This window comes from Trichoplusia ni, chromosome 23 (assembly GCF_003590095.1).
Source record: "Trichoplusia ni isolate ovarian cell line Hi5 chromosome 23, tn1, whole genome shotgun sequence".
NCBI classification, from domain to species: Eukaryota; Metazoa; Arthropoda; class Insecta; order Lepidoptera; family Noctuidae; genus Trichoplusia; species Trichoplusia ni.
In genome coordinates, this window is record NC_039500.1 from 2,904,898 (window position 1) to 2,929,027 (window position 24,130).

General features: G+C 36.3%; 1 protein-coding gene and 1 non-coding gene across 2 annotated transcripts; both read left to right on the top strand.

Annotated features, from left to right (window-relative positions):
* Positions 1 to 295: 295 nt before the first annotated feature.
* LOC113504773 (eIF-2-alpha kinase GCN2) lies at positions 296 to 23,373 on the top strand. Its single transcript, XM_026887207.1, has 28 exons — positions 296 to 618; positions 1,733 to 1,899; positions 2,254 to 2,389; positions 3,225 to 3,341; positions 4,036 to 4,172; positions 5,004 to 5,149; positions 5,585 to 6,095; positions 6,631 to 6,753; positions 7,523 to 7,646; positions 7,952 to 8,074; positions 8,441 to 8,678; positions 9,227 to 9,362; positions 9,882 to 10,100; positions 10,554 to 10,705; positions 10,897 to 10,940; positions 11,120 to 11,349; positions 12,472 to 12,736; positions 13,869 to 14,020; positions 14,608 to 14,741; positions 15,462 to 15,641; positions 16,018 to 16,241; positions 16,655 to 16,797; positions 17,265 to 17,424; positions 17,978 to 18,201; positions 19,833 to 19,918; positions 20,833 to 20,960; positions 21,432 to 21,625; positions 22,984 to 23,373. The coding sequence occupies exons 1-28, from the start codon at positions 565 to 567 to the stop codon at positions 23,129 to 23,131; spliced, it is 4,695 nt and encodes a 1,564-aa protein (XP_026743008.1). The 5' UTR covers positions 296 to 564; the 3' UTR covers positions 23,132 to 23,373.
* Trnas-gcu lies at positions 13,285 to 13,366 on the top strand. The gene has a single exon. It is a non-coding gene; the product is annotated as a tRNA-Ser (tRNA).
* Positions 23,374 to 24,130: the final 757 nt, after the last annotated feature.

Here is a 24,130-nt window from a genome sequence, read left to right on the forward strand (position 1 = left end):
TAAACAAATATTGCTTAATCGATCATTGATCGGCGACGATAAGGAGCGATAGTTTATCCCATTAAAATCACACGGTAATAACTACACAGTAAAATACCCCATGAACATGCAGGATGCAGCATAAGCAGTGATTGATTTCCGAACGTAATCTTTTGGTTACCATGATGTCTCTTTTAACACACTTTTTCCAATAGATTTGATTTTTAATTAAAAGAAAGAGAGATAATGCATTTAATAATAAAAGTTCAATAAAAATACTAAGAAGAGTAATTAAAGCGTACGTGAACATAAACAAGACCTCTTATATAATAACAAAAGATTTATCAATGTATGATAGAACTTTGCAAGCTAAATTAGTTTTTGAACGAAATATTGTACGTCAAAAGAAAAGTTTGGTTGACAGCCTTGTTGACAGGCGTCAACACGTCGCTAAATATTGTTTTCGTTTTGCTTACAGCGGTTATATCTGAAACTTAATTATAAGTTCAGAATTCTTTTTGACTAGAGACTCAAAATATTTACTTTGTGAAAGCCGAGTATTATTCAATACTATGTCCATTTAAAATGTCTGACGAAACTAACGAAGAGCGCCAGGATAACGAATTGGCTGCGTTACAGGTTATTATTTTTATTTAATTATGTTATTTATTTATTAGTAATCAATTGAAGAAATTGCATAATAAAATGTGGTTGATATATAATCCTATGTAATTGTTTTAGTGGATATATTTCGGTTTTAAGTTAACTTCTGCTTTTTGAGCGGGAAAATTTAATTGGCCAAGATAATATCATGAAAAACATAAAACCTTTTTAAAAGCATAAACCTGTAAAAAAATAGTAGTCTGAATTTACTTTAGTTATTCTATTCTAAAGTTTAATGGTTATTTTTAAGGAAATACGGATATACTTCTAAATACACTTTATTTCTCAGTAAAAAGTTAAGATAAGATTAGAAATCTTTAGTTAAGATGGTAGTAAAAATAAACTAGGGCAAAAATTTAATTCAAGTAGACTCTAAAGTTGTTACACTATAGAAATATCTTTAACCTTTTAAAAAGATAGTATTATTGTATTATATTGTGCAATATTTATAAATAAATGTGATCTTAATAGATAACTGTTTGACATAAACTATAAAAACATGGGTTAAGTTTGATCATATTTTTCTCTTTTTTAAACATCTCACTCTGACTGTATTTAATCGTTTTGTTGCTGAAGGTTTCACAAATATTGAAATCACCCAGGCACCTAGATTCAGAATAAGCATTTGTGGATTACACAAAATGCTCGTATGGCACAGGTTAAAAAACTGAAAGCATCATTTCAATGTACAAAGAAGTTATTTTACAGTTTAAAGATATTTTATATTATTTTTATTGATATCAATATTATTCAAAACTAACAAATATAGTAATATGTATTACTGTGCATTTTTTTAGTGACTATCATTCCAAATGCTTTCTACCTGTCCTGGTGTGTGACCTAATTTTTTTGTGAAATCTGATAACACCAGGATAAAATTTTATTCTGTCGAAAGACATTTTAATTTTCCTTTTTGTTGTATTATTAACTCAATTGGATCTATATAGTTGCTCTCTTGACGTGGGGATCAAACCTGTAACATGTCACGCAGTGGGTTTGGAGTGGTGATCATTTTAGTTTATCTTTGTTAAAACTAGGATCTACTGGGTTCTAAGTCTTTTAAAGAATACAATAATTTTCATAATTCCAGGCTATCTATGGCGATGCGGTCATAGATAATAGAGAACCGGTAGCATGGAACGTATGGAGACCCCTAGACTTGCTCCTCGTACTGAACCCATTACACAACTCCGATATTAAGGGTATTCACTGTTCCGTGACCATACATTTTACTTGTTCTGCTAATTATCCTGATAAGTAAGTATAAATCTTATATTTATTGGTCTTATCAGATAAATGATTTGATTTGTGAATTTATCTCCAAAATCAGTTTGACTTTTTAAATGGATTTAATAATAATAATTGAATATTCTTTTATCATCAAATGTATTCCTATATTGTTGTTTTGAATGAAACGAAATTTATTTGCATATATATATTTAAAATCAAGAGATAAGATATACTATGTATAATTATTGCAGTAATTCTAAGGCCATGTGGTAGGTTAAAGGAGGTTGAAGCTTTAGCAAAGAAAGACACTTTTGTCTGTACCATAAAAAAAAACAAATTACATTACCAAAGTTAATAAAAAAATACACTTGAATATTACAGGCCATTGAATGTAGCTATACACAAAATGCACGGCCTATCAACTGATAATGCTGCAATATTGTTAATGCAATTAGAGGAAATGGCTCAGAAGTTAAGCGGAGAAGTCTGTATATTTCAACTGGCACAGCATGTTCAGGTATTTATCATTTTTTCAATATTTTTCATTGTAACAAATTTCCTTGACATTTTCTTGTCTGCTGTCCATCTTCAGGGCAACCCCTCAACTCCCTTCTGTCTGTCTCTGTCAAGGCTTGACTAAAACAGCCAGCCCTTTACTATAAAAAAGAGAATAACTTAGTTTATAAACATACTTCTATTGACACACTTTTCTTGCTAACTTAAACGTATCCACCCAAAACAAATTTGGTATAACCTCACACTAATGTACCCTATAATGTTAGCAGATAAGATAAGATAGAACAGACCAAATAATGTATTACGGATAGTATCACAAACTATTTTTAATACCCTGATACCATTCTGAAGCAAAATCAACATCAGAAATACTATATTATGGATGGTCAGTAACAAAAGTCGTATGAACTATCGTCCATAAGGTAAAAAAATAAATAAAATTAGTATAAAGTAGCTCTTACTCGTGGTTTCGACCGCCTAAATGTCGATTATAGCCGCAATATCATTACCCTGTTTTGACGGAGTCGGATAAATAACCTATGTGTAAATTCAAGGTATCAGCTACGCGGTAAATTTTATTCGAAATAGTCCAGCCGTTTGAGCGTGGTACAGACATGCCACAAATATACTCATACTAGCGGTAGCCCGCGGCTCCGTCTGAGTGGGATAGCGCAGTAAAGCATAATCCAGTTTTTTAAGTTTAATAAAACATTATTGCTAATCCCGCCAACAGCATTGTGTACAAAGTTTCATGATGATCGGCTTAGTATTTTTCGCGGGACAGCGTACCAAACATACATACGATTCGCATTTACAATATTAGCGTGGTTTTCCAGCAATTTCTGCATGACCACAATAAGCCAGCGCTGTCGTGTTACGAAGAGATGGTGAAACAGAAAACTGAACAGGAACAATTAAAGTTACATGATCTTAAAGTAAAAGAGAATGAAGAGGTATGGAATTCTTAATATTTTTTCACACTTTTTTAGCCGTTGGTATAACGAAACGAGTTTTTGTGCCTATACTGTAAGTAACTGTTGTGACACAGCACATACTATGTGTTAGTTTTCAGATTACTGTGTAAAAACCTTTTTTTTTCGTCATTGGCTATTGTAGTACCTTGTCAACCATTTAGTGATCTGTGATATATAAAGCTGAATAATCTGTAAATAGTTTACAGAAATTTCAGCTTTGAAAATATGAATAATAATAATAGAATATGAATAGAATAAACAATAGGTAATTTGACTAAGGGCCGATTTTTCAATCGCCAGATAACTTTTATTCGACGAATATGTTTGACGCTTTGGCAGCTTTTGTATAGAGAATATGTCAAATGGCCATATTTATTCCTCAGATAAAAGTTATCTGACGATTGAAAAATCGGGCCTAAATCTAATAATTTAAATCTGTTTATTCCATCAGACAGAGTACCAAAAAAATACAATACGTATTTTTCTTTTGTTTCGTAAACAAATGAAGGGGATACAGTGCCATAACATCTCATGTGACGTCACTTACCAGTACTGAGTAAACATATTTTTTTTTTGACAAATACTCTATTACATTAGCACAATTTAAATTAGTTATAACATAAAAGCTACTTCGAAAATGTTACAATGCCATTCATTATGGCCATTTTTACAGCGACAAAAAATTAAGGATGAGATTCAAAAGCGTCAGGAGATTCTCCGTGGGGCGGGCAGACAGCGTATACATAGGTCCAGTGTTAGCCAAGATAATGACAGTATAGATGGTCAAGGTGACGCTCCAGAACTTGTGTTGTAAGTATAAAATTACCCAATCCATTCGCGTAAGCTCTTAAATGTCAAATTATAATTTGTTTTAAGCAGCAGAAGTATAATCTGTTGATAATCGGACTGTCATGTATGCATAATACAACTTGTTTCAAAGTCTATAAATAAAGGCTAAAACGAAACGTTAAAGACTAAAAACGCTCAATATTTCAGTTATCACGTTGACGAATACGCGTTCGTTACTTGATTTAAATTCTGTCCCTAAATGCTATTCCAATGCGGCGAAAAAAATAAATAAGAATTTTCAACTTCAACACACTACGAGAATTTGTGGGGACGAATGTTTGCTCGGAGTCAGGGTAACTTTTTTTGACGCAAGGGTTACAATAGGGATGATGACAATTTTTTTTTGCTGTGTCCGTCTTGTAGTTTTTTGTATAATAATGGATACGTATCTTTTAATTTGTCCCGCAAACGTAAATTGACCAAATTACAGTCAATGAAAATTACGCGTGATGTCACGATTGAGTATAAATTTTACTCTATCGTTACGTCACAAGCTCTCCTAAACTTTAAAGCAGTTAATCTTTGTCAATTCTAGTTTTTCTGAAAAAGGAAAAAATACGTGTCTCATACTTTTCAATTATCTGACTGAGGGACTAATGAGATTTTTTCTTTTTGTACCCAGTCATCATCCCTATTCCGGGTAACCTTAACCACTCGGCTATTCGTGCAGTCGAAAATGCTCGTGCCATGTACTTGTAAGGCAGTATAACTTCAACAAAAGTCCAAGGAGTCGTGTTATAATACTTCGAGATACTTCTATAGATTTCGAATTAAATTATGTTTTCTTTTCAGTTACGCTGACGATAAAATGTCTCCAGCTAAAAAGATAACCCGTACACAAACAGCAGAAGTGGCGTGCACGTGTCAAAGTAAAGGTGTTCAAATCATTAGGGTACCGCAGAGGAATAATAGAAAAGTTTATGTAGGAAATTGTTTAGGTAAGTTTTTAGTTTTAAAAATTTCGATATTCGGGCCTATTTTTATACCTAAAGAACTTTTCCCGATCTTTACCAAGCTATTTTTGAGTAATACAATTTCAAATTTATTAGCCGACCGTGTTTTAAAGCTATTACACTTTCGATCTCAAATATTCTCTCGTTTTACTAATTTAGTTAACGCCCTCAGTAAAAATTGTTAACAAAAAGATTATGACTAGTTAAACTGTACATAACTGAAACGTCTTTTGATTTAAGATCCATGATGGTAATGTGTTTGAAAAAAAGTTCAATTTTTCTCATTTATTTATTTGAATAAAACGGTAAAAACCAATTAAACTACTCATATACACATAAAACTTAACTTATTATCAAAACAGTAAGTTATATCTAATTGGTATATTATCTATCTTTGTTCTCATATATCCGTATCAACAGGTCACTCATCAAACGGTGCAACAACATACCTAGCGATCGACGACGAAGGCGAATCGTTAATCGCCAAAAAGTGGACCGTCCCCGCATCTTCAGACTTCCAAACGCGGACGCGCCAACTCGCAAACATAACACAAGACTTAAAAATCATGTCCAGACTCAACCATCCCTCCCTTACTCCATACATAGCCATGGAAACCCTATCAGAAGTGAACAAACGGACGTCAAAACAGTGCATATACTTATTCCGCAACTTTGTTCTAGGAAGTTCATTAAAAAGTGTTAAAAATAAACTCTCGGTGTACAGTGATCGGTTTGAAGGATTGAAATTGCTCCGCCATGTTGCCTTAGGTGTGTTGTCAGCGTTGAAGGAGTTGCATAGGTTCGCGATAGTTCATAGGGATGTGAGATCTGAGAATGTTTATTTGGACGACTTTGGACGGGTCAAGCTGGTCGGTGTTGGTCTCGATATGAGGCTGGCTGAGATTCTTGACGGGGATCCGTATTGTGACAGGTAAGACGAGGTATGATCGTTTATTCTTCTTTTAACTGCCTTTAATACTGTAGCTTGGTGTAACTTCTTATATGTACTTACATGATCTTTTTTTTTTTGAATTCGTCTCAACATTAATTTTTACACTTTTTTCTTTTTGTGAAAGTGAGAGAATTCAAAGTAATTTTATAAGCAAAGTGTTTCCGATGGTTAAATACGTTGTAAATAGTTTTGATTAAATTCTCACAATTAAAATAAAATTGTTAATTTATCTTCATTAGGTAACCGTTTCCTGAAAGTTTTCACCCTATACTGGTATTCACCTTAACAAATAATTTTCTACTTTTTCTTATAGTTTTCTGTTTCACGACTTCCAAATCCTTCACTAAGGTAACCAGACAATGAATAAACAGTTAACAGATACTCCCTCATACCCAATGAACACACTTTACCGAACAAAAACTATTATCAACTTTCACTCGTTCTCATTACCATTACCTTTTCAACCATCGCGTTGCGTGATTATAATATGTTTTATTTTGTCTATAATTTCCAGACAGTCCCCAGCTCAAGACATATTCGCTACGGGACAGCTATTGATCTCCATTGTGTCACAAGACCTGACGTATCTGGACATACCTGCTGATTTACCAAGCTCCGCCAAGGATTTCTTTGCGAGGTACGTTCAAATGCTATGCGAAAGTCTTATACAGGGCTTTTTTGTACAACCAGACAAATTTTAACAGTACGACCTTAAAAGCAGATAAAAAATATGACTTGAATGTGAATGTCAAATACATAAATTATATTTTTAAAATGTATTTTGAAATGTCTCAAATAATTATGGCCTAATATATAATAGACTCTGTCAGAATGATGACACTTAAACCGCCTATAACAATTTAAGACTATCTTAATTCCAAATTTACTTAATTTTATCTATGAAAAAAGTAGATGATGTTTATAATTTAGGTAATTGAATATTATCTTATGATTAATGAATATAGTAACAGAGTACCTAGTATCTATCCGCCGCAAGGTGAATGAACTGACTTGTATTGAGTATTCATATCTTCAAAAAAATAGCAAACAGCAAGTTCAATTCACTTTACCCAAAAACAGGTTTTTTTTATTAGACTCTACATTTTTCATTTATCTGTCTGGCAGACAAAGAAAACCACATAGTCCCTGTTTTTATTAGAAATCAAAATTCGCCTCTCTTAAACATCTCACTTACTAAGTACCAGCAATCCGCAACGCCTACAATTTACCTTCAACTATCTTATTGAATGATGTAACGGTTTACTCACGCGTATTTACCAGGGGTGCCTGACTAGTTCCGGACCCAACCGGCGTCCTGAATCATGAGCTGACGAGGCGGGATCGCGAGTTCAACTATCTTCTATCATTCTATGGGTTATGAGCATCATTTTACCTATTTCTTTCAGATGTCTAACAGAGGATGAGCAATCACAATGGTCTGCGGAACAGCTGATGAACCACGTGTTCCTTGTAGACTCGCCTCCTAAAGTGATACCCAGTAATAGGGGCGGCGAGGGCAGTGGCTCTGAGGTGTGTAAAGTAGTCTATTACTCAGTTTCGAAAACATTCAACCCTAACAGCAAAACAACTGTGTTCAAACGACCCACGGAAAAATGTTGACCTTAGCAGTCATGGTTGTAGTTATCAATTTAATCTGAAATTTAAAAAGTAACTTGGCAAAATGCTGGTTCTTAAAATTGGGCCTTAAATTATTAAAAAACTTAAAGGTTTTATACCAAATAGGCCGTTTTCAAAAATGCTTTTCCTATGGAGAAGAACTGGCAAGAAACTTCATAAGTTACTCTAATACACTGCATTTTTATTTCCTTTTTCAGGATGACGAAGCAGTGAAAAACATTCATCAGAATAGTCCAGTCACGAACGGCCATTCTCGTTTGAACGCCGAGTTTGAAGTACTGACGTGGCTCGGCAAAGGAGCATTTGGTGATGTCTTGAAGGTAAATAGATAAAGGTTTCTCTAAAGACTGACAATGTTTTACGGTAATCCAAAATGAACTTTATGGTTATCGGTATAAAGTGCATATTCATTTATGCAGTATCGAAACCGAGCGATAGTTTTTTGTCCGCTTGAACCGTTATGCATTTTAAAACAAAAGATTCCTGGTATGTGTTTGAGTAGCAAAAAAATTGATGCTTTATTCTTGTTCTGTGTTAACTCTTATTGGAACTTATTTCTCAATGTAAAATAATTTCATTAACCGTCTGTTAATACAGTCATAATGTAAGCATTTTGTGTCGTATCCTACATTTATTTACTGTTTCTTACAAAGTGTCATAAAAAAAAACGAACAAATATTTTCCAGGTAAAAAACAAACTCGACGGCGGTTTCTACGCGATCAAACGCATCAAACTTAACCCGGAAAGCGTCCAGTTAAACAAGAAGATAACTAGGGAAGTTAAATTATTATCTAGACTGAATCACGAGAACGTAGTTAGATATTATAACGCCTGGATTGAGTCGAGCGCGGAGGCCGATGAAGACGACAGCAGTGCTGAGATTAAGAATCCCAGTGTTAAAAGGCCTGGGGCTAGTTTACAAGGTAAATGAGTTACAATAGAATAGACTATTCTTTATACTACACCATAGAATGACATTAATGTCGGCGGTCTTATCGCTAATAGCGTTATCTTCCAGATACAATTGTTTCTTTGGTTAGGGAAGATAGAAATATAGCAGGCGACTGGTGTGCTATTATAAAGACAGGTGTAAGAGTTTTTTAAGCAATACTCTGATTATATAAGAACTGAATAGACGCCAAGATCGATCTCGTCACGCACAGTGCACAATGATGTGGCGACCTTTACCAGTCATCTATCCTTGACTACATTTTTATAAGTGTTTATACTTGACTCTTAAAAATATTTATTTAGGAAAACCTCACTTCTGTTTACTTCATTCTCATCCTAGCCTTTTCCCAAGTATATTGAAGTCAGCTTCCAGTCTAACTGGGTGCAGCTAAGTACCAGTGTTTTACAAGAAGCGACAGCCTATCTGACCTCCTCAACCCAATAACCCTCCTCAACGACAACAGGATGTTTGCTTAACAATATAAAATAATTATAACCACACATATCTTATTAATTCTAGGTATAGTAGCTAAGCTTGGCCAAGAAGTGAAGGTAGAATGGTCCATGTCCGAGGGTCCCGTACAGAAGACTAACACTTCTTCGGACTCAGAAGACGATGATGACGATGAACCTGATCCCTGGTTTACCATCATGAGGTAGGAATTTCAACCTTATGATAGTTGAAACTCAGTCTAAACTTGATAGTCGTTGTAGTTTAGAAATCTGCTGTTGGTTTGCTCTCATTACGTAGGAATTAAGTTCTTATGTAGCTGTAACTGAGAACTGTAAATGAAATTTTAAATGGCAATTTATAACCTCAATTCGTGTTCTTCTTATTATTAAATCTGTTTCTTGATAAAATCCAAATTGTCAACAAACTCATACCAAAAAATATTGGTTATTTAAATAATTAGCAAAACAAAATGTTGTCCGATGGATGTCTTTAATGTTAAATCTTACAAAAACCGGGATATTTTTATCCATTATTCCGTATTTTTATGACTTAACAAGTTTTAATTAATTATAAAGAAGACAATATTTGAATCCTATTTATATTCATTTAGTATCTACAGACGGAACAAAAATCAAATTACTTAGAACTATACCTAATGCGTTACTAAAATACCAACTAAAAAACAAAAAAAAATCAAAACCAGTTCCCTTTAAACCTACAGACCGGAAGACGAGTCTAGTAGCGGTATAGAATTCGAAGTGGACTCAAACGCGTCCCAGACGATACCGTCCGATGACGTCGTGGACGCGCCGGCGACGCCCCTGGTGCGGCTTCAGCAAGTACTGTACATTCAGATGGAGTTCTGTGAGAAACATACTCTGCGGCAGGCCATCGATAGTGGACTGTATCAGGAGCAGTTTAGAGCCTGGAGGCTGTTTAGGTAAGCTCCAGTTCTTAGTTAACCCGAATATTATGTTTTTGCCGAATTTTGAATAGGTCGTTTTGGTTCGTCAGCTTTAGAGTTTTACGATAGGAATATTATGTCGCTCCAACTCCAATCAATGTTATTATTTGGGTATATAATATAAATCTATTTCGTCCGTCAGGCAGATTTTCTAAAGTTATTGATAATGTATTTTTCATTTTATCACGTAATTAAAAAGCATGGACTATTAGAAGCATTTTAAGTGATGAAACATTAGGAAAAGCATACTGGTAAGTGACGAGATTCTAAAATACTGAATCCCCTTAATGTTTTGTTATTATGCGAGAAAAAATACGTTTTCAATATTTTGTGGTAATCTGTCCGACTTACTTAAAAGTTTTTTGACAAATATCAAGTTATGAGAGATATGTCTCTCCAGAAAGCTAAATTACTATTCTAACATTCCAGAGAGATCGTCGAAGGTCTAGCTCATGTGCACCAAAGAGGCATGATCCATAGAGACTTGAAGCCGGTCAATATTTTCTTGGATTCCAACGATCATGTTAAAATTGGAGACTTCGGTCTAGCTACTAAAGCGTTCACTGCTTTGCCGATAGATGGTAAGTTCTTTACACGTGATCTATTGCGTATATCTTTAATTATATTATTTAAATAACACACAATACGAGAATGTAATGGTGACAAATGGTTTAAACAAAACTATTACATGTACAGCAGTGTTCACTAATTTGAAGGGACTCTTTCGTCTAACATTTTGGTATATTTTCAAAAAAATATTTTTTTTTTACAGAAAAGATGAAGCAAGAAGATGTAGGCGGATCTTTAACTGGTCAGGTAAGATTAATATAAAAATGATTTTGACTATAAAATAAAATAGTTAGGCACCTTTTACTGGTCAGAAATTCATAAGCAAGCCTTAAGCGCAGCTATAGCCTAAGGATGTACGCAATTTTTATTATCATCGATTGATCGATACTTTTAATCGATTTTAATACCGTCTTTCACTATTCCAGATCGGAACAGCCCTATACGTAGCCCCAGAACTACTGCAATCCAGTACCAAAATAATATATAATCAGAAAGTGGACATCTACTCCTTAGGAATTATTCTATTTGAGATGTTCCATCCGCCATTAGATACTGGCATGGAGCGGATGTTAGTACTAACTAATTTAAGGAGTAAGGAGATAATCATGCCTAAAGGATTCGAAGAGGAAAATGAGAAGCAGACCCATGTTATTAGGTATGTGTATTGATAATCTATTACAACTGCGTGTTAAAACTAGGTACTTACCATGCGTAAGATAACCAATTTATATATTGTAAGTTTTGTTTTTGTTTAATTTTGTTACTTGTATGAAATTCATATTAAAATTATAATTTTGATATTCCTTTTCCTTAAAGAAATGAATAAAACTTACTAAAACAGCTTAAGAAATTCACGAATGAGACGATATGTATAAAGTAAAGTAGCTTTCTGTAAAAGCAGAGCTGTGATCGTATATTTCGGCATTTGTAGAGTATTTAAATTAGGTTGAAGGTTCCTAGTTACCGGTGACACCGGTTATAGATATAACAATATCAATTATTTTTTATTATTACACTGTCTTTTTTATTTTTCTTGTCAAATGCTGCTAGAAAAGAAATCATATTAAATAGCAGTACCTTTTATGCTTTCATCTTAATATTTTTTTATATAGCCTGCTTTTGATCCCAGTGTTGGGCAAAGGTCTCCCTCTTTCTCTTCCACATCTCTCTATTCTTTGCAAGTTCTGGCCACGTGCGACGCGCGTCTTTCTAAGCCAAAAAAAAAAAGAAACGTGATGGTCTCAACCGTTCGACTCTCCGTGCAGTCAAATCACTTGAACGGAAGCCCTCGAAGATGAATGATTTCCCTGTTTTTTCCACATTTTACTTGTATTTTCGCTCCTTTTAGTTGCAGTGTGATGGTATATAGCCTAAAACCTTCCTCGATGAATGGTTTATTCAACACAAAAAGAACTTTTCAATTTGAACCAGTAGTTCTTGAGTTTAGCGCGTTCAAACAAATTCTTCAGCTTTATATAATGGTACTAGCCCGTTGCTCGCGGCTTCGCCCGCGTCGATGTCGGTATATATCGCGTTTCTAAGAGAACTTTTCAAAAGACCGGGATAGAAACTATCCTATGTTCTTTCTCAAAGTCAACTCTATCTCTGTACCAAATTTTAATAAAATCAGTTCAGTGGTTTAGACGTGAAAGCGTAACAGACAGACAGATAGAGTTACTTATGCATTTATAATATTAGTAGGGATAGATTAGTATAGATATGTTCCCCTTTGTTCCCAACAACTTGTGAATATTGAAATGTGGTTCCTATCCCCCAGATGGCTATTGTCCCACGAGGCCAGCCTGCGGCCCTCGTGCGCGGAGCTCCTCGCCAGCTCGCAGGTGCCGCGCGCGGTGGCGGAGGGCGCGCTGTGGGCGCTGCTGGCGCACGCGCTGGCCGAGCGCCGCGCGCGCCCCTACCTGCGTCTGGTGGCCGCCTGTCTGCAGCAGCGGCACTCCGCCGCCGAGGACTACACCTACCACAACGACATGAGGCGAGGGCCCAGCGACCGGCTGGCCGACATCAAGGATGCCGTTGTTAAGGTTGGTTCTATTAATTGTGTAAAATTCCGCATTGAGAAGTTAAGACCTTGTGTTGTGGGTGTTGGATAAACTTAAAAGCACAAAACTTTAGGACAAACATTTATGGTTGATAAAAATGCTTTTACTACACAAAAATCGAACCTCCGAAACATCTCAGTAAATTTCACGTGATAATTCAATCACTTGGCTGTCCGTGCAATTACATTTATATTAATGTCTAAAATCCCATAATGAAGGGTAATATTTCAAGAACACAATGAGAGCCAATCAAAAGATAAAGAAAATTTTATTAGATAGGTCAGTTTAAGCTTTAATTAGTGATTTAATAGAGTACATTGTACCTTAAGATTTCACTATCAATACTATTGTTAAACGCTTATAACCAGCACTATGTGACAAATTAAAGATTCTGTTATTAAAATAAGATGTAATAAGTCAGTCTAACTCAAATTAGAGACCAAAAGAATCTATACTTATAAAAATCATGAACATGTAAAATTATGTCTGATTCGTATAAAAGGAATGTTAATTACGTCCTCTTTCTGCATGACGAGGTGGCCGAGTGGTTAAGGCGTTGGACTGCTAATCCAATGTGCTCTGCACGCGTGGGTTCGAATCCCATCCTCGTCGATTATTTTTGTATTTAAGTAAATGTTTAGATGAAGTAATGATACAGTTTATCAATTAATTACCGTGATTAACAAAAAAATACTTGATTTATAATTAATCGGAAATTCCAAGATGAAATTTTAAAGTAATTTTAATTAATAAAGTAGATTTATGAAAACATAATTATGTTGTGTGAAAGACTGATTCTTTGCATTTTTAAATTTGAATACTTTTAATAAATTAAATTAATGTGTTCCTGAAAACAAAATTCAAAACGACTGAACAGTGACTTTATTCATGGTGATGGTTCCTCTAACAATATTTTTGAGAATTACAAAAGGAAAATTACAGATTTTCTTAAAGTTTTCAACATTATAAATTTCGTTGAAACTTGCAGGCATGAGCTATCGTTGTGCGTATGCTAATATTTGCATTAAACTACAACAAAACTCAAAATTCACGTCCAACATCCCTACCTCTAACCATACATAAAATACTACATTATTCTATCCATCTCCCACAGGTATTCCGCAGTCACGGCGCAGTAGAATTCTCCCCTCCGCTGCTGATCCCTCGCGCCGCAGCCTGGGACCAGTACCCTAACGCTGTGAAGGTCATGACGGCTTCCGGATACGTCTGCCATCTGCCGCACGATTTGAGGCTGCCGTTTGCAAGGTAAATTAATTTGTGTAAAAGTTGTATTGGTATCAAATATTTGATTAAAGTGAGTAATGGAATTATATTACTATCAATTAATGCATGAATTTTGGTGTAAGAAAAGGGTATTTTGCTTAACAGTCAATAGAACGGGCAATGAAAAAGGGTGTTGGAATCGACTTTAAGGGTGCTCAGAGATAATTCATTTACAATATAAAATATAATAAAATTAACTATGTGGAATCTCGAAATTAATTTAAAAAAAGTCAAATCGCAAAGTGATAATATCTCGAGTTAGAAATATAAATTAGATTTTGTGTCTCAGTCTCTAATAAGCATTCTTATCCCATTCTCTAATTATTTTGACACCATGTGTTGAAAAATTTATAAATTGAGATTTTTCAATACAAAGTAGCTCATCTTAATAACAAATTAAATATATAAAACTAATAATTTTGTTACTGTCATATAGACAGTAACAAAATTTTGTCAGTAAAATCAGCGACTGAGATTTTTCAATGTTTTTTTTTCACCACATCTTCCAAACTTTATTCCTTTTAAACATAAATCTGTGCCTATATTAATAATTCGTCACCTACCTACAGACACACAGCATACTCCGGCACTAAGTACATGCGTCGCTACATAGTGGACCGCGTGTTCAGAGAGCGGCACGTGCAGGGGTTCCACCCGAGGGAGATCACTGAATGTGCCTACGATATCGTTACACCTAAGACTGGTGAGTTATATAGTATACTAGCTGACCCAGCAAACATTGTTTTGTGATAATAAATTATTTCTAGTTGTACCTATGTATTTTTTAATGCCACTATTTCGTCCATTTTTTTTTTCTGAGCAACCCTTAATTAACACTTAGGAGTATGCAAAATAGATGTTAGTCGATTCTCAGACCTACTGAATACCCATATAAAATTTGGTAAAAATCGGTTTAGCCGTTTCGAAGGAGTGCGGTAACTAACATCGTGACACGGGAATTTTATATCTTAGAAGAGATATATTAGATGGTAAGATACATATCGTGTTATAATGCGTTGTATTTTTAATTTGATAGAGTTTGACTGACAATTTTAATTATTCCATCAGGTAGATTTCTTAGTGACAAATTAGAAAGGTAAAACGCATTAAAGAAAAAACGTATGAAAGCAGGTGCTATTAACGTCACTTGTCCGTTAAAAATAGTACTGATTAGTGATTTCACAAGACATATCAATGTGCTGTATGTTTTGTTTACGCGGCAAAAGAAGAAAAACGTATCTGAAATCTATTAATTAATTTTTTTCTCACTTTCGATCCCCGAATAAGAAAAGCTATTGTGTAATCCACGAATGCTTGTCTGGGTATCGTAATGCATGACTTGAATGTTTATAACAGACTCACGACACTAGGTTTAAAGTCCTCAATGCGAAACTCATTAAAAAAAATCAATTCTCGTTCTCAGACTCCCTATGGCCGGACGCCGAGTTGCTTGTGGTAGCTAGTCGAGCGGCCGCCGAGTGTTCCCTCCGCGTCACGTTACAACTGAACCACACTGAACTGTTACGGACACTGCTACTGTACTGCGGGGTGCCCGCAGACAAGCATCTGGATATATATCCTATACTCGTCGATGTGTGTTTAGGTGAGAAGTTTTAAATAATAATTATAAGCCTTATACGTTCTCCTCCTACGGGCCTCTTCCCATATAGGGACGGCTAGAGCAATTATCACTGTGGTCTGGCGATTGCAGATTCTCAGGTTTAGAATCTAGGTCTTGCGGTTACATGCAATTTGTGTGCATGAGGTGAAGGTATGACCCTAACGCAGGCAAGGTACTAATGTGAGGTTTTCAGAGTGACTGGATTGTTTTTAGATACTACTAAAAAAAGGCATAGTGAAGATTTCTTTTTTGGGTTGGGAAATCATCAAATGACCTCCCCTTTGCTCTTTATGTACCGGGTCCGCGATAATCCTTTCGGAAAATTTTCTCCAAAAAATCTTATCTACTTTTTCCACAGGACGCATTACCAGCCTACAACTCCAAACGCACTTAACATCTCTCTGCCTATCAAACCGCGACGTGTCGAACCTGCTCCGGCTGATGGAGGCCGACGTCCCGATCTCTGAGCTAAGGGAGCTGCTGGCGCCCATGGCGGGCCATCACAGAGGCAGCAAGGGCCTGGCGCAGGCTGTAAGGGAGCTGGAGGCTGTCTGCAGGAATGCTGTGGCTCTGGGGTGTGAGGTGAGGATATGAGGACTGTTTGTTCTTGGTATTACTTTTTTTATCGACCGAATGTATCAGATTTGATGGACAATTGTGTAATACTGAAGTTTTATTAAGGAGATCAAAGTGCAGGTGTGCCGTACTTAAGTGTTTTTGAACATTGTTTAAGCTGTTGTAAGTGAACCTGGATAATGCTTCGGAAGTGTCATATTGCTTGCTGTCCATGTCTGAAAACAAGAACAGTTTTCACTTCTTCATTTCTAACAAAAAAAATGTGTGTAATTTAAAACTATGACAGGGATATGCCAGAAAAAATATTAGTAAGATAACCAAGCAGCATTTTCTTGAAGAATTATATCAGATCAATAAGGTATACCTTTGTATACCATCCTTTATACAGCAGATAAATTAACCAACCCTTTCTCCAACAGTGCCCGATCACAGTGGCGCCATTCCTCGCGTACAACGCGACACAGCACAGCGGCATCTTCTGGCAGCTGTCGGTACTACGGCATGCTGAACATAGACTTAACGTCAAAAATCGGGCGGGCGATCTTATAGCCGCTGGAGGGAGGTTAGTCATGGTTAAATCGTTTTGATTGCATGTATAGCCGAGTGGTATAGCTCGCTACTTGAAACCGTATGAGCATAACAGATAGGTATTCAATACCAGTGTAGGACAAACATTTGGGTGATTTTAAAGAAATAAATCTATGTTTTGTATGTATGTTAAATAAAATTTTGTTTTGAATTTTAGAACGACACATTATTAGTGAGTTAATATGAAATGTTAAAACGTATTATGTATTCAAAACATAACCGGCGTTCGGTTATGTTCTGAGTGCTGCTTCTGTTCATTTATACCCACATTTTTAAGATCACATAAATTAATAGCCAAAATTTTACTCATTATTCACGATTGACATCAGATGTTACAAAAAAAAATGTAACTAACATTCTTTTGCGAACTTAAATTGCGAAAACTCATATTAACTGAGTGATTCGTATTTATATCTAATCATATCGAATTTCATCCTACAGGTATGACGCCCTTGTATCTCAATTCTGGAAAGTAGCACAAACGGAGAAGGACGGTTCAGAGTTGAAATCCAGTTCCGTTGGGTTCTCCATGTCTCTGGAGAGGATGGTGGCGCTGCTCAAGAAGATGGATGAAGAACCTTCTGAAATGAGGAAGTTGGATGTGAGTGATGTGACCTTGAAAGTTTGTGTGTTTTACTATATTTGTCTGAAACTATTTTTTCAGGATATTTGTGTAAACTCCAATACTATCTGCTGTATACAGTGTCACCAGCGTGGATGTCAGTTATATTTGCTATAAAATAACTTCTGATTAACTAACTTGTAAAATAGTATAGTTTAAATCTTAATTAGCAGTTGCACTATTATTATATTGCAAATTATTTGTCGTTAAATTACTTGACGGAACAAAGTTTGGTGGGTTAGTTGGTTGTAGATTAACAATAAAATAGCTTAAGTTTCTTCCTTATCCGTTACTTGCTGGTAAAAGTCTCCTCAAAATTGGTCCAGTTATTAGATAGATTAGCTGAAACAAACAAACAAATTAGACTAGAAAATAAGTCATTTTGTTTATGTATATCACCATATATGTATGTGTCTTGTGCATGTTATTTGTAAAACCCTCCGTGACAAAAAGATTAAACTCCTTACTACTGGAGTGTCTGTTTTAAGAAAAAAAGTAACAATTGTATTGATATACGTAAGTTGTCCCGCAGCCTACCCTCGTGTGCGTGTGCGTGTGGGGCTCTGCGGGGTCGGGGCGCGAGGGCGTGGCGGCGGGGCGGCGCGCGCAGCTGCTGCCGCGGCTGTGGGCGCGCGGCCTGCGCGCCGCCGTCTGCGCGCTGCCCGCGGCTGATGCACACGACGTGCTGCGGCCCGCGCTGCTGCTGCAGCTGGACGATGCGGCCTATGTCAGGGTCGCCTTCTCCGACGGCATCAGGTAAGGGGAATACTCCTTACTCTTGGAATATAAGGCTAAGCCCCTACCCGTTCGAGGTCAGGCCTGCGGATGGCGGGGAGTGTCCCCTTTCACTCGATCTGCTAAAGGGCTAGAAAGACGAGCGTGTCAGTTCTTATCAGGAGTGAGGGATAGGTTGGTTGAACTGCAAGGGGTTCTTTACGCCCGCCTTTTGAAAAGAAGTCCAAAAGACAAGGGCCAGCTAGAGTCGCTCAGAGCATACGTGAGCAGTCCCATGCTTAAGCAGTAGAAGCCCAGAGTGTTTAGTCGGTGAAAGTCCGACATATACCCACGCCGTGCCCTCAACATGGTTTGATCGTGATTTCACCGAAACAGATGTAAAACATCAATAAAGATTAATATTAGAGGAAATATAATGGAGTCGGATTATATTCATTCATTGTTAAAACATGTTCCAAGATCCACTAACTAATTAATAATAAATAATCCCCGCGATCTCACTGCTCCCCTTTTTTAGGGTTCCGTACCTCAAAAGGAAAAAACGGAACCCTTATAGGATCACTTTGTTGTCCGTCTGTCCGTCCGTCTGTCCGTCTGTCCGTCCGTCCGTCTGTCAAGACCCTTTTTCTCGGGAACGCGTGGAGGTATGAAGCTGAAATTTATATCAATTACTCAGGTCTACTGTCCCTTGAAGCTGTGAAAAAATCAAACTTCTAAGGCAACGCAATCAAAAGATACAGCCGTTTATGCTGCAAATTTTCGACACTTGCAAGGGAATCAAAACATACAGGGTGCTTCCCGTGAACTCAGAATCTTGAAATTTGGTACGAAGCAACGTCTTATAGCATAGATAAAGGAAAAATTACAAAAACCATAAATTTTTAGTTACATCACATAATATATTTTTTTTTAATAATTTTAAACTTACTACCTATTTCCTCATAAACGCGTAGAGGTATTAAATTGAAATTCATACCAAATACTCAGGTCTATAATACCTTTAAGCTGTAACAAAATCAAACTTCTATGTCAACGCAATCAAAAGAAACAGCAATTTAAGCTGCATATTTTGAAACTCGCAAGTACTCGCAAGGGAATCAAAACCTAAAGGGTACTTCCAGTCGACCTAGAATCTTGAAATTTGGCACGAAGCAACGTTTTATAGCACACATAAAGGAAAAATTCCGAAAACCTTAAATTTTTAGTTACATCACATAATAATTTTTTTTTTAATAATTTTAAACTTACTACCTATTTTCTCATAAACGCGTAGAGGTATTAAATTGAAATTCATACCAAATACTCAGGTCTATAATACCTTTAAGCTGTAACAAAATCAAACTTCTATGTCAACGCCATCAAAAGAAACAGCAATTTAAGCTGCATATTTTGAAACGCGCGAGTACTCGCAAGGGAATCAAAACCTAAAGGGTACTTCCAGTCGACCTAGAATCTTGAAATTTGGCATGAAGCAACGTTTTACAATCGAGTCATATATATTTATATGACTCGATTGTCGTAATGAACGAACTTTGTAAACCTTGCAGGTTTGTACGGAACCCTCGGTGCGCGAGTCCGACTCGCACTTGGCCGGTTTTTTTCAAATCATTTCACTACTAAACCAGATTTATCTGAATTATCCATCTTTCCAGGATAAGAGAACACAAAGTGCCATACATGGATGTCGTAGACTTCGTCAAGCAGAAACTCAACCCTGACATCATAAAAAGCCCTGAAGGTAAACTGCTAATTTATAATTATCATTTTTTTATTTGCATAGTGTCAATCCAAAATATTATATTTTGCAACGTTTACACAACGCCATCTAGTCTCAAACTAAGTAAAGCTTGTATTATGAGTACTAGATAACTGATCACAACACAAACAATTCTCTTGGGTGGTAATCGAACCCACCTTGGAGGGTCCGTTCATCGTGTAAATGAAGAGAAGGAAGTGGCTTTTGACTCGCTAGAATGCGACAATGACGACAAATCATTATTCTAATCAAAATCACCCCTAAATGTGACAAAAAAAACTTGTCTCTTAGCTTTCCCTACTTCTCCAGGTCAAATATTTTAGTGGTTCTAATATATTACTACTACTTTTAATTTTAAATCTAACGAAATGATGTCATTTATTCTTCAAGTACTATACACCGTGATTTTTAGTCGTCTTACAAAAGCAGCCCAGTTCATGTATCCAATGACTAGAACACGTTCATGATAAAAAATAGGTATTAATGAGATTTGAAAAAAAATTAAATGCAATTTTTATTCAATATTATGATGCAATCCATAGTTTTTTAGTAACACAGCTCTCTTGTAACAATGGTGAGGGGCGCGGGCGGCGGCAATTTTATCATTTTTAAGAGTATATTTCAGATTTCTCTTGTTTAATTTTCTTCGTACTTATTATCTTAGTCGATGATAAAAAAATAATAATCGCGTCTAGGGGTATTTTACGTCGGATACATGAACTGGGCTGCTTTTGTAAGACGACTAAAAAATCACCGTGTATAATCATCACTTTCACATCTCATTTTTTGACACCCTTTCAACATCCCCTTAAATACCTATTCACTCTTTTAGACCATTTAAGGTAAAGTATGTTCCCATTCAAGATGGAATCATCATAGTTACGTTGACACCCCAGCAGGTACAAACAGGTCGCTCAGCTGGACCGAGGGTGAGAAGTCGACGAGCAGCTCTCTCATATCTGTCACCTTCATCACCGCCAGCGAGAGGATCACCAAGAATATCAAGAGGCATTGTGAGAATCAGGTGGGTAGTATCTATATTTCAGTTTTTAGCGTTTTCTTGATCTGACTAGGTAAAGTCGAGTTATTTTTGGTTGCAACTCCACAGAGTTACAACAAAAAAACACTTTTGTGTTTGAAAATTTCTCTTACAATGTATTACTTAATACTCTTGAAGACTCATACCTGGCTATCAAGCAAGGATTGCAAATAGAATGCGGGGTCAGGTGCAAAACGAAAAAAAAAGTCGCATTTAAGAATTAAATAAACATTTAAGGACTTAATAAAAGCTGTCGGTAGTGAGCCAGTGCTTACCTATTTATTTGAAATCATAACTATTTTGCTAAGTATTTAAAAGATTATATTTCTAACGGGCGATCAATGACAAGTATAATTCAACAACTACTAGAATTAAAAAAGTTTCAAAATTTTTGAACAAAAAAAAAACGTCTTGTACTTGAACCTATCAATTCAGTCTATATTTATTTGTTTATAGATCAACACGCAAGTAACTTCACTACTAGTACGGCTAGGCCTGAGTGGGGCGAGTGGGCCGGGCCAGTGCCGCGCGCGAGTCGTAGTACTGGCGTTGTCTTGTGAAGCTATCATCGTGCGAATGTTAGCCGCTCATCTTACTACACCGCTACACCCTGACGACCTGTCACACGCCTTCAGTGAAGTTTGTGATATGTAAGTATGAGTGGTAGGGTCGTGTGAACGTAGCATAGTGCGACTGTAGCAACTAACCTAATTTCACTAGTACGTCCTGGTGACCAGTCACAAGCTTTGAATAAAGTCTGTGATATGTATGACATGAGCTAGTAGCTAAGTCATGCCAGTGTTTAGAGCAAGTAGTAGGGTCGTGTGAACGCAGTATCGTGCTTTCACTTATTGCGCATCAGGCGCTTCATAAAAACAAGTAATTTCGATAAATGGTTGACCTTTCCATCCTGTTTTTCCTTCGCGGGTTCGATCCACGCGTTGGAAATATATTTGTGTGATCCTCAAATGCTTGTCTCGAGTCCGGGAACCTTTATGCATGTGACTTGAATATTTGTTAAACCCGCGTCAAAATTCCTTACTGCGGGAGTCATTTAAAAATAATTGCTGTTGTGAAAACCCCATACCAATAACCTGCTGAAACAATTCGTAAATTATTAACAAAACGTGTAAAAATACCTCTTATCACCCCATTCAATGGAAATGTCCACTACACGCAGATTTATTGGTCCGCTATCGATATCTGCCTCCAGTTGTAACTAAGCACTAATTATATACTACACAGTTCAAGAGCCAAATGATAAGATAATATAGTAAAGTGATGCATTATACGTGTGATATTATCTGGTGGCGGAAGGACAGGCCTTTGCCCTCTGCAGGGTCAATTAAAGACCCAGTCAGTCATTTCAGCCAATATCACTTCTAAAATTATACATCTGATTAAAAGTTTGTTTGTTACGCTTTCACGCAAAAAATGCTTAACTGATCGTCATGAAACTTCGCACTCATGTTCTTGGAGGGTTAAAAAATAACGTAAGGTTATTTTAATCAACTTAAACAAATAGGATTATGCTTTAAAGCGAACCTTAAAAGCAAAGCACCCGGGCAAAGCGGCTGGCGGCCGCTAGGTATTCATAAATAAATATTTTTACTTCATGGGAAGAGACCCGATCTGATCGGTTTTTAAAGCCGTAGATGGGAACACAGGTTCCAAATGCAGAAGCCTTGTTTTATTACTAGCTGTTGCTGGAGGCTTTTCCCGCCTAGATATTGAATAGAGCTGCAAAAAACACCCTTATCTAACGCAGTCGGATGAATGTAGCCTATGTGTTAATCCAAGGTGTCAGCTATTTCCATACCAAATGTCGTCGAAATAGGTTCAGCCTTTTGAGGGTGAAGACGTATCTAAAAATTATAACCGAATTAGACCGTCAGATACATTTATAAAAAGTAATGAATACATATTTCTAATTCAACTTTTGTACTTAAATACCCAGATATAATTAAATCCTTTAGCCCACCAACTTAAAGTTCATATTCCATTGCAGGTACCCAAGACGCCGCAACATTTTAGACGACGCACTCAGCGAGTTAACCGCATTAGTAAAACAGTGCAACTTAACCCGATGTGCCGATGAAACGCAGTTATACGCCTTATTCTCGATAACGGACTCTTTGTTAAGACTAATTACTTGACTACAGGTGTTTCAACTCATGTATGCGCGAAGTCCTATGTGTGCGTGAGAGCTACAGTCATGGGGTATTTGACTAAATCTGTTAAATCCATCTGACTTTCCAAAAAAATATTGAATAGGTATTTTTCATTTTATCACATCTTTAATAAGTGAGGAAGATTAAAATCACTTAAGATAATAAAATGTATGGTAGTAGAGCCTATTAACATCACTTGCTAGTAAAAAGTTTACTTGTAAGTGACGTCACACAAGATTTTGGATCACTGTATCACATTAATTTTTGTTTCACGAGATAAAAGATAAAATACGTACACAATATTTTTTGAAAATTTATCTGACTGACTCAACAGCTTTTTTTGTCAAGAACCCTATTAAATGAATACACAAATTAAAGCTGTTATTCCTACATCTTTGACAGTCGTTACAGATAGTCAGAAGCTGAAAAAAAGTCTGACAGCCAGTCTAACCAAGGGGTATCGTGTTGCCCAGGTAACTGGGTTGAGGAGGTCAGATAGGCAGTCGCTCCTTGTAAAACACTGGTACTTAGCTGAAACCGGTTGGACTGGTAGCCGACCCCAACATAGTTGGGAAAAGCCTAGGCCGATGATGATAACACAACGTCAATGTATATTTACAATGTTACCCACATATTGTATCGCGCGCAAATATGAGTTGAAGTGATTATAGGAGCCTTAAGTTAACAAGTCTATAAAATAAAGCAGGAAAGTTCAACCTTTTTCTTATGAAATGTGATTGTGGCCCTAAAACTTTTCACATTGGAACCAAATAATTCTTCAAAAGAGTTAACGCGAAAGTCAAAATGCTCTACAATTAATTGATGACGTCATGTAGGCTGATAGCAAAGTCTGAAGCAGGTTGATTATAACTGCTCTATAAGATCTAAGTTATAGTTCAAAGATATATGAAAAAGTATTAAAACACCTGGAATCGATAACAAATGTCCTTTCTATTAAGTTAGAAGAAACGTTTGCTCGTTACG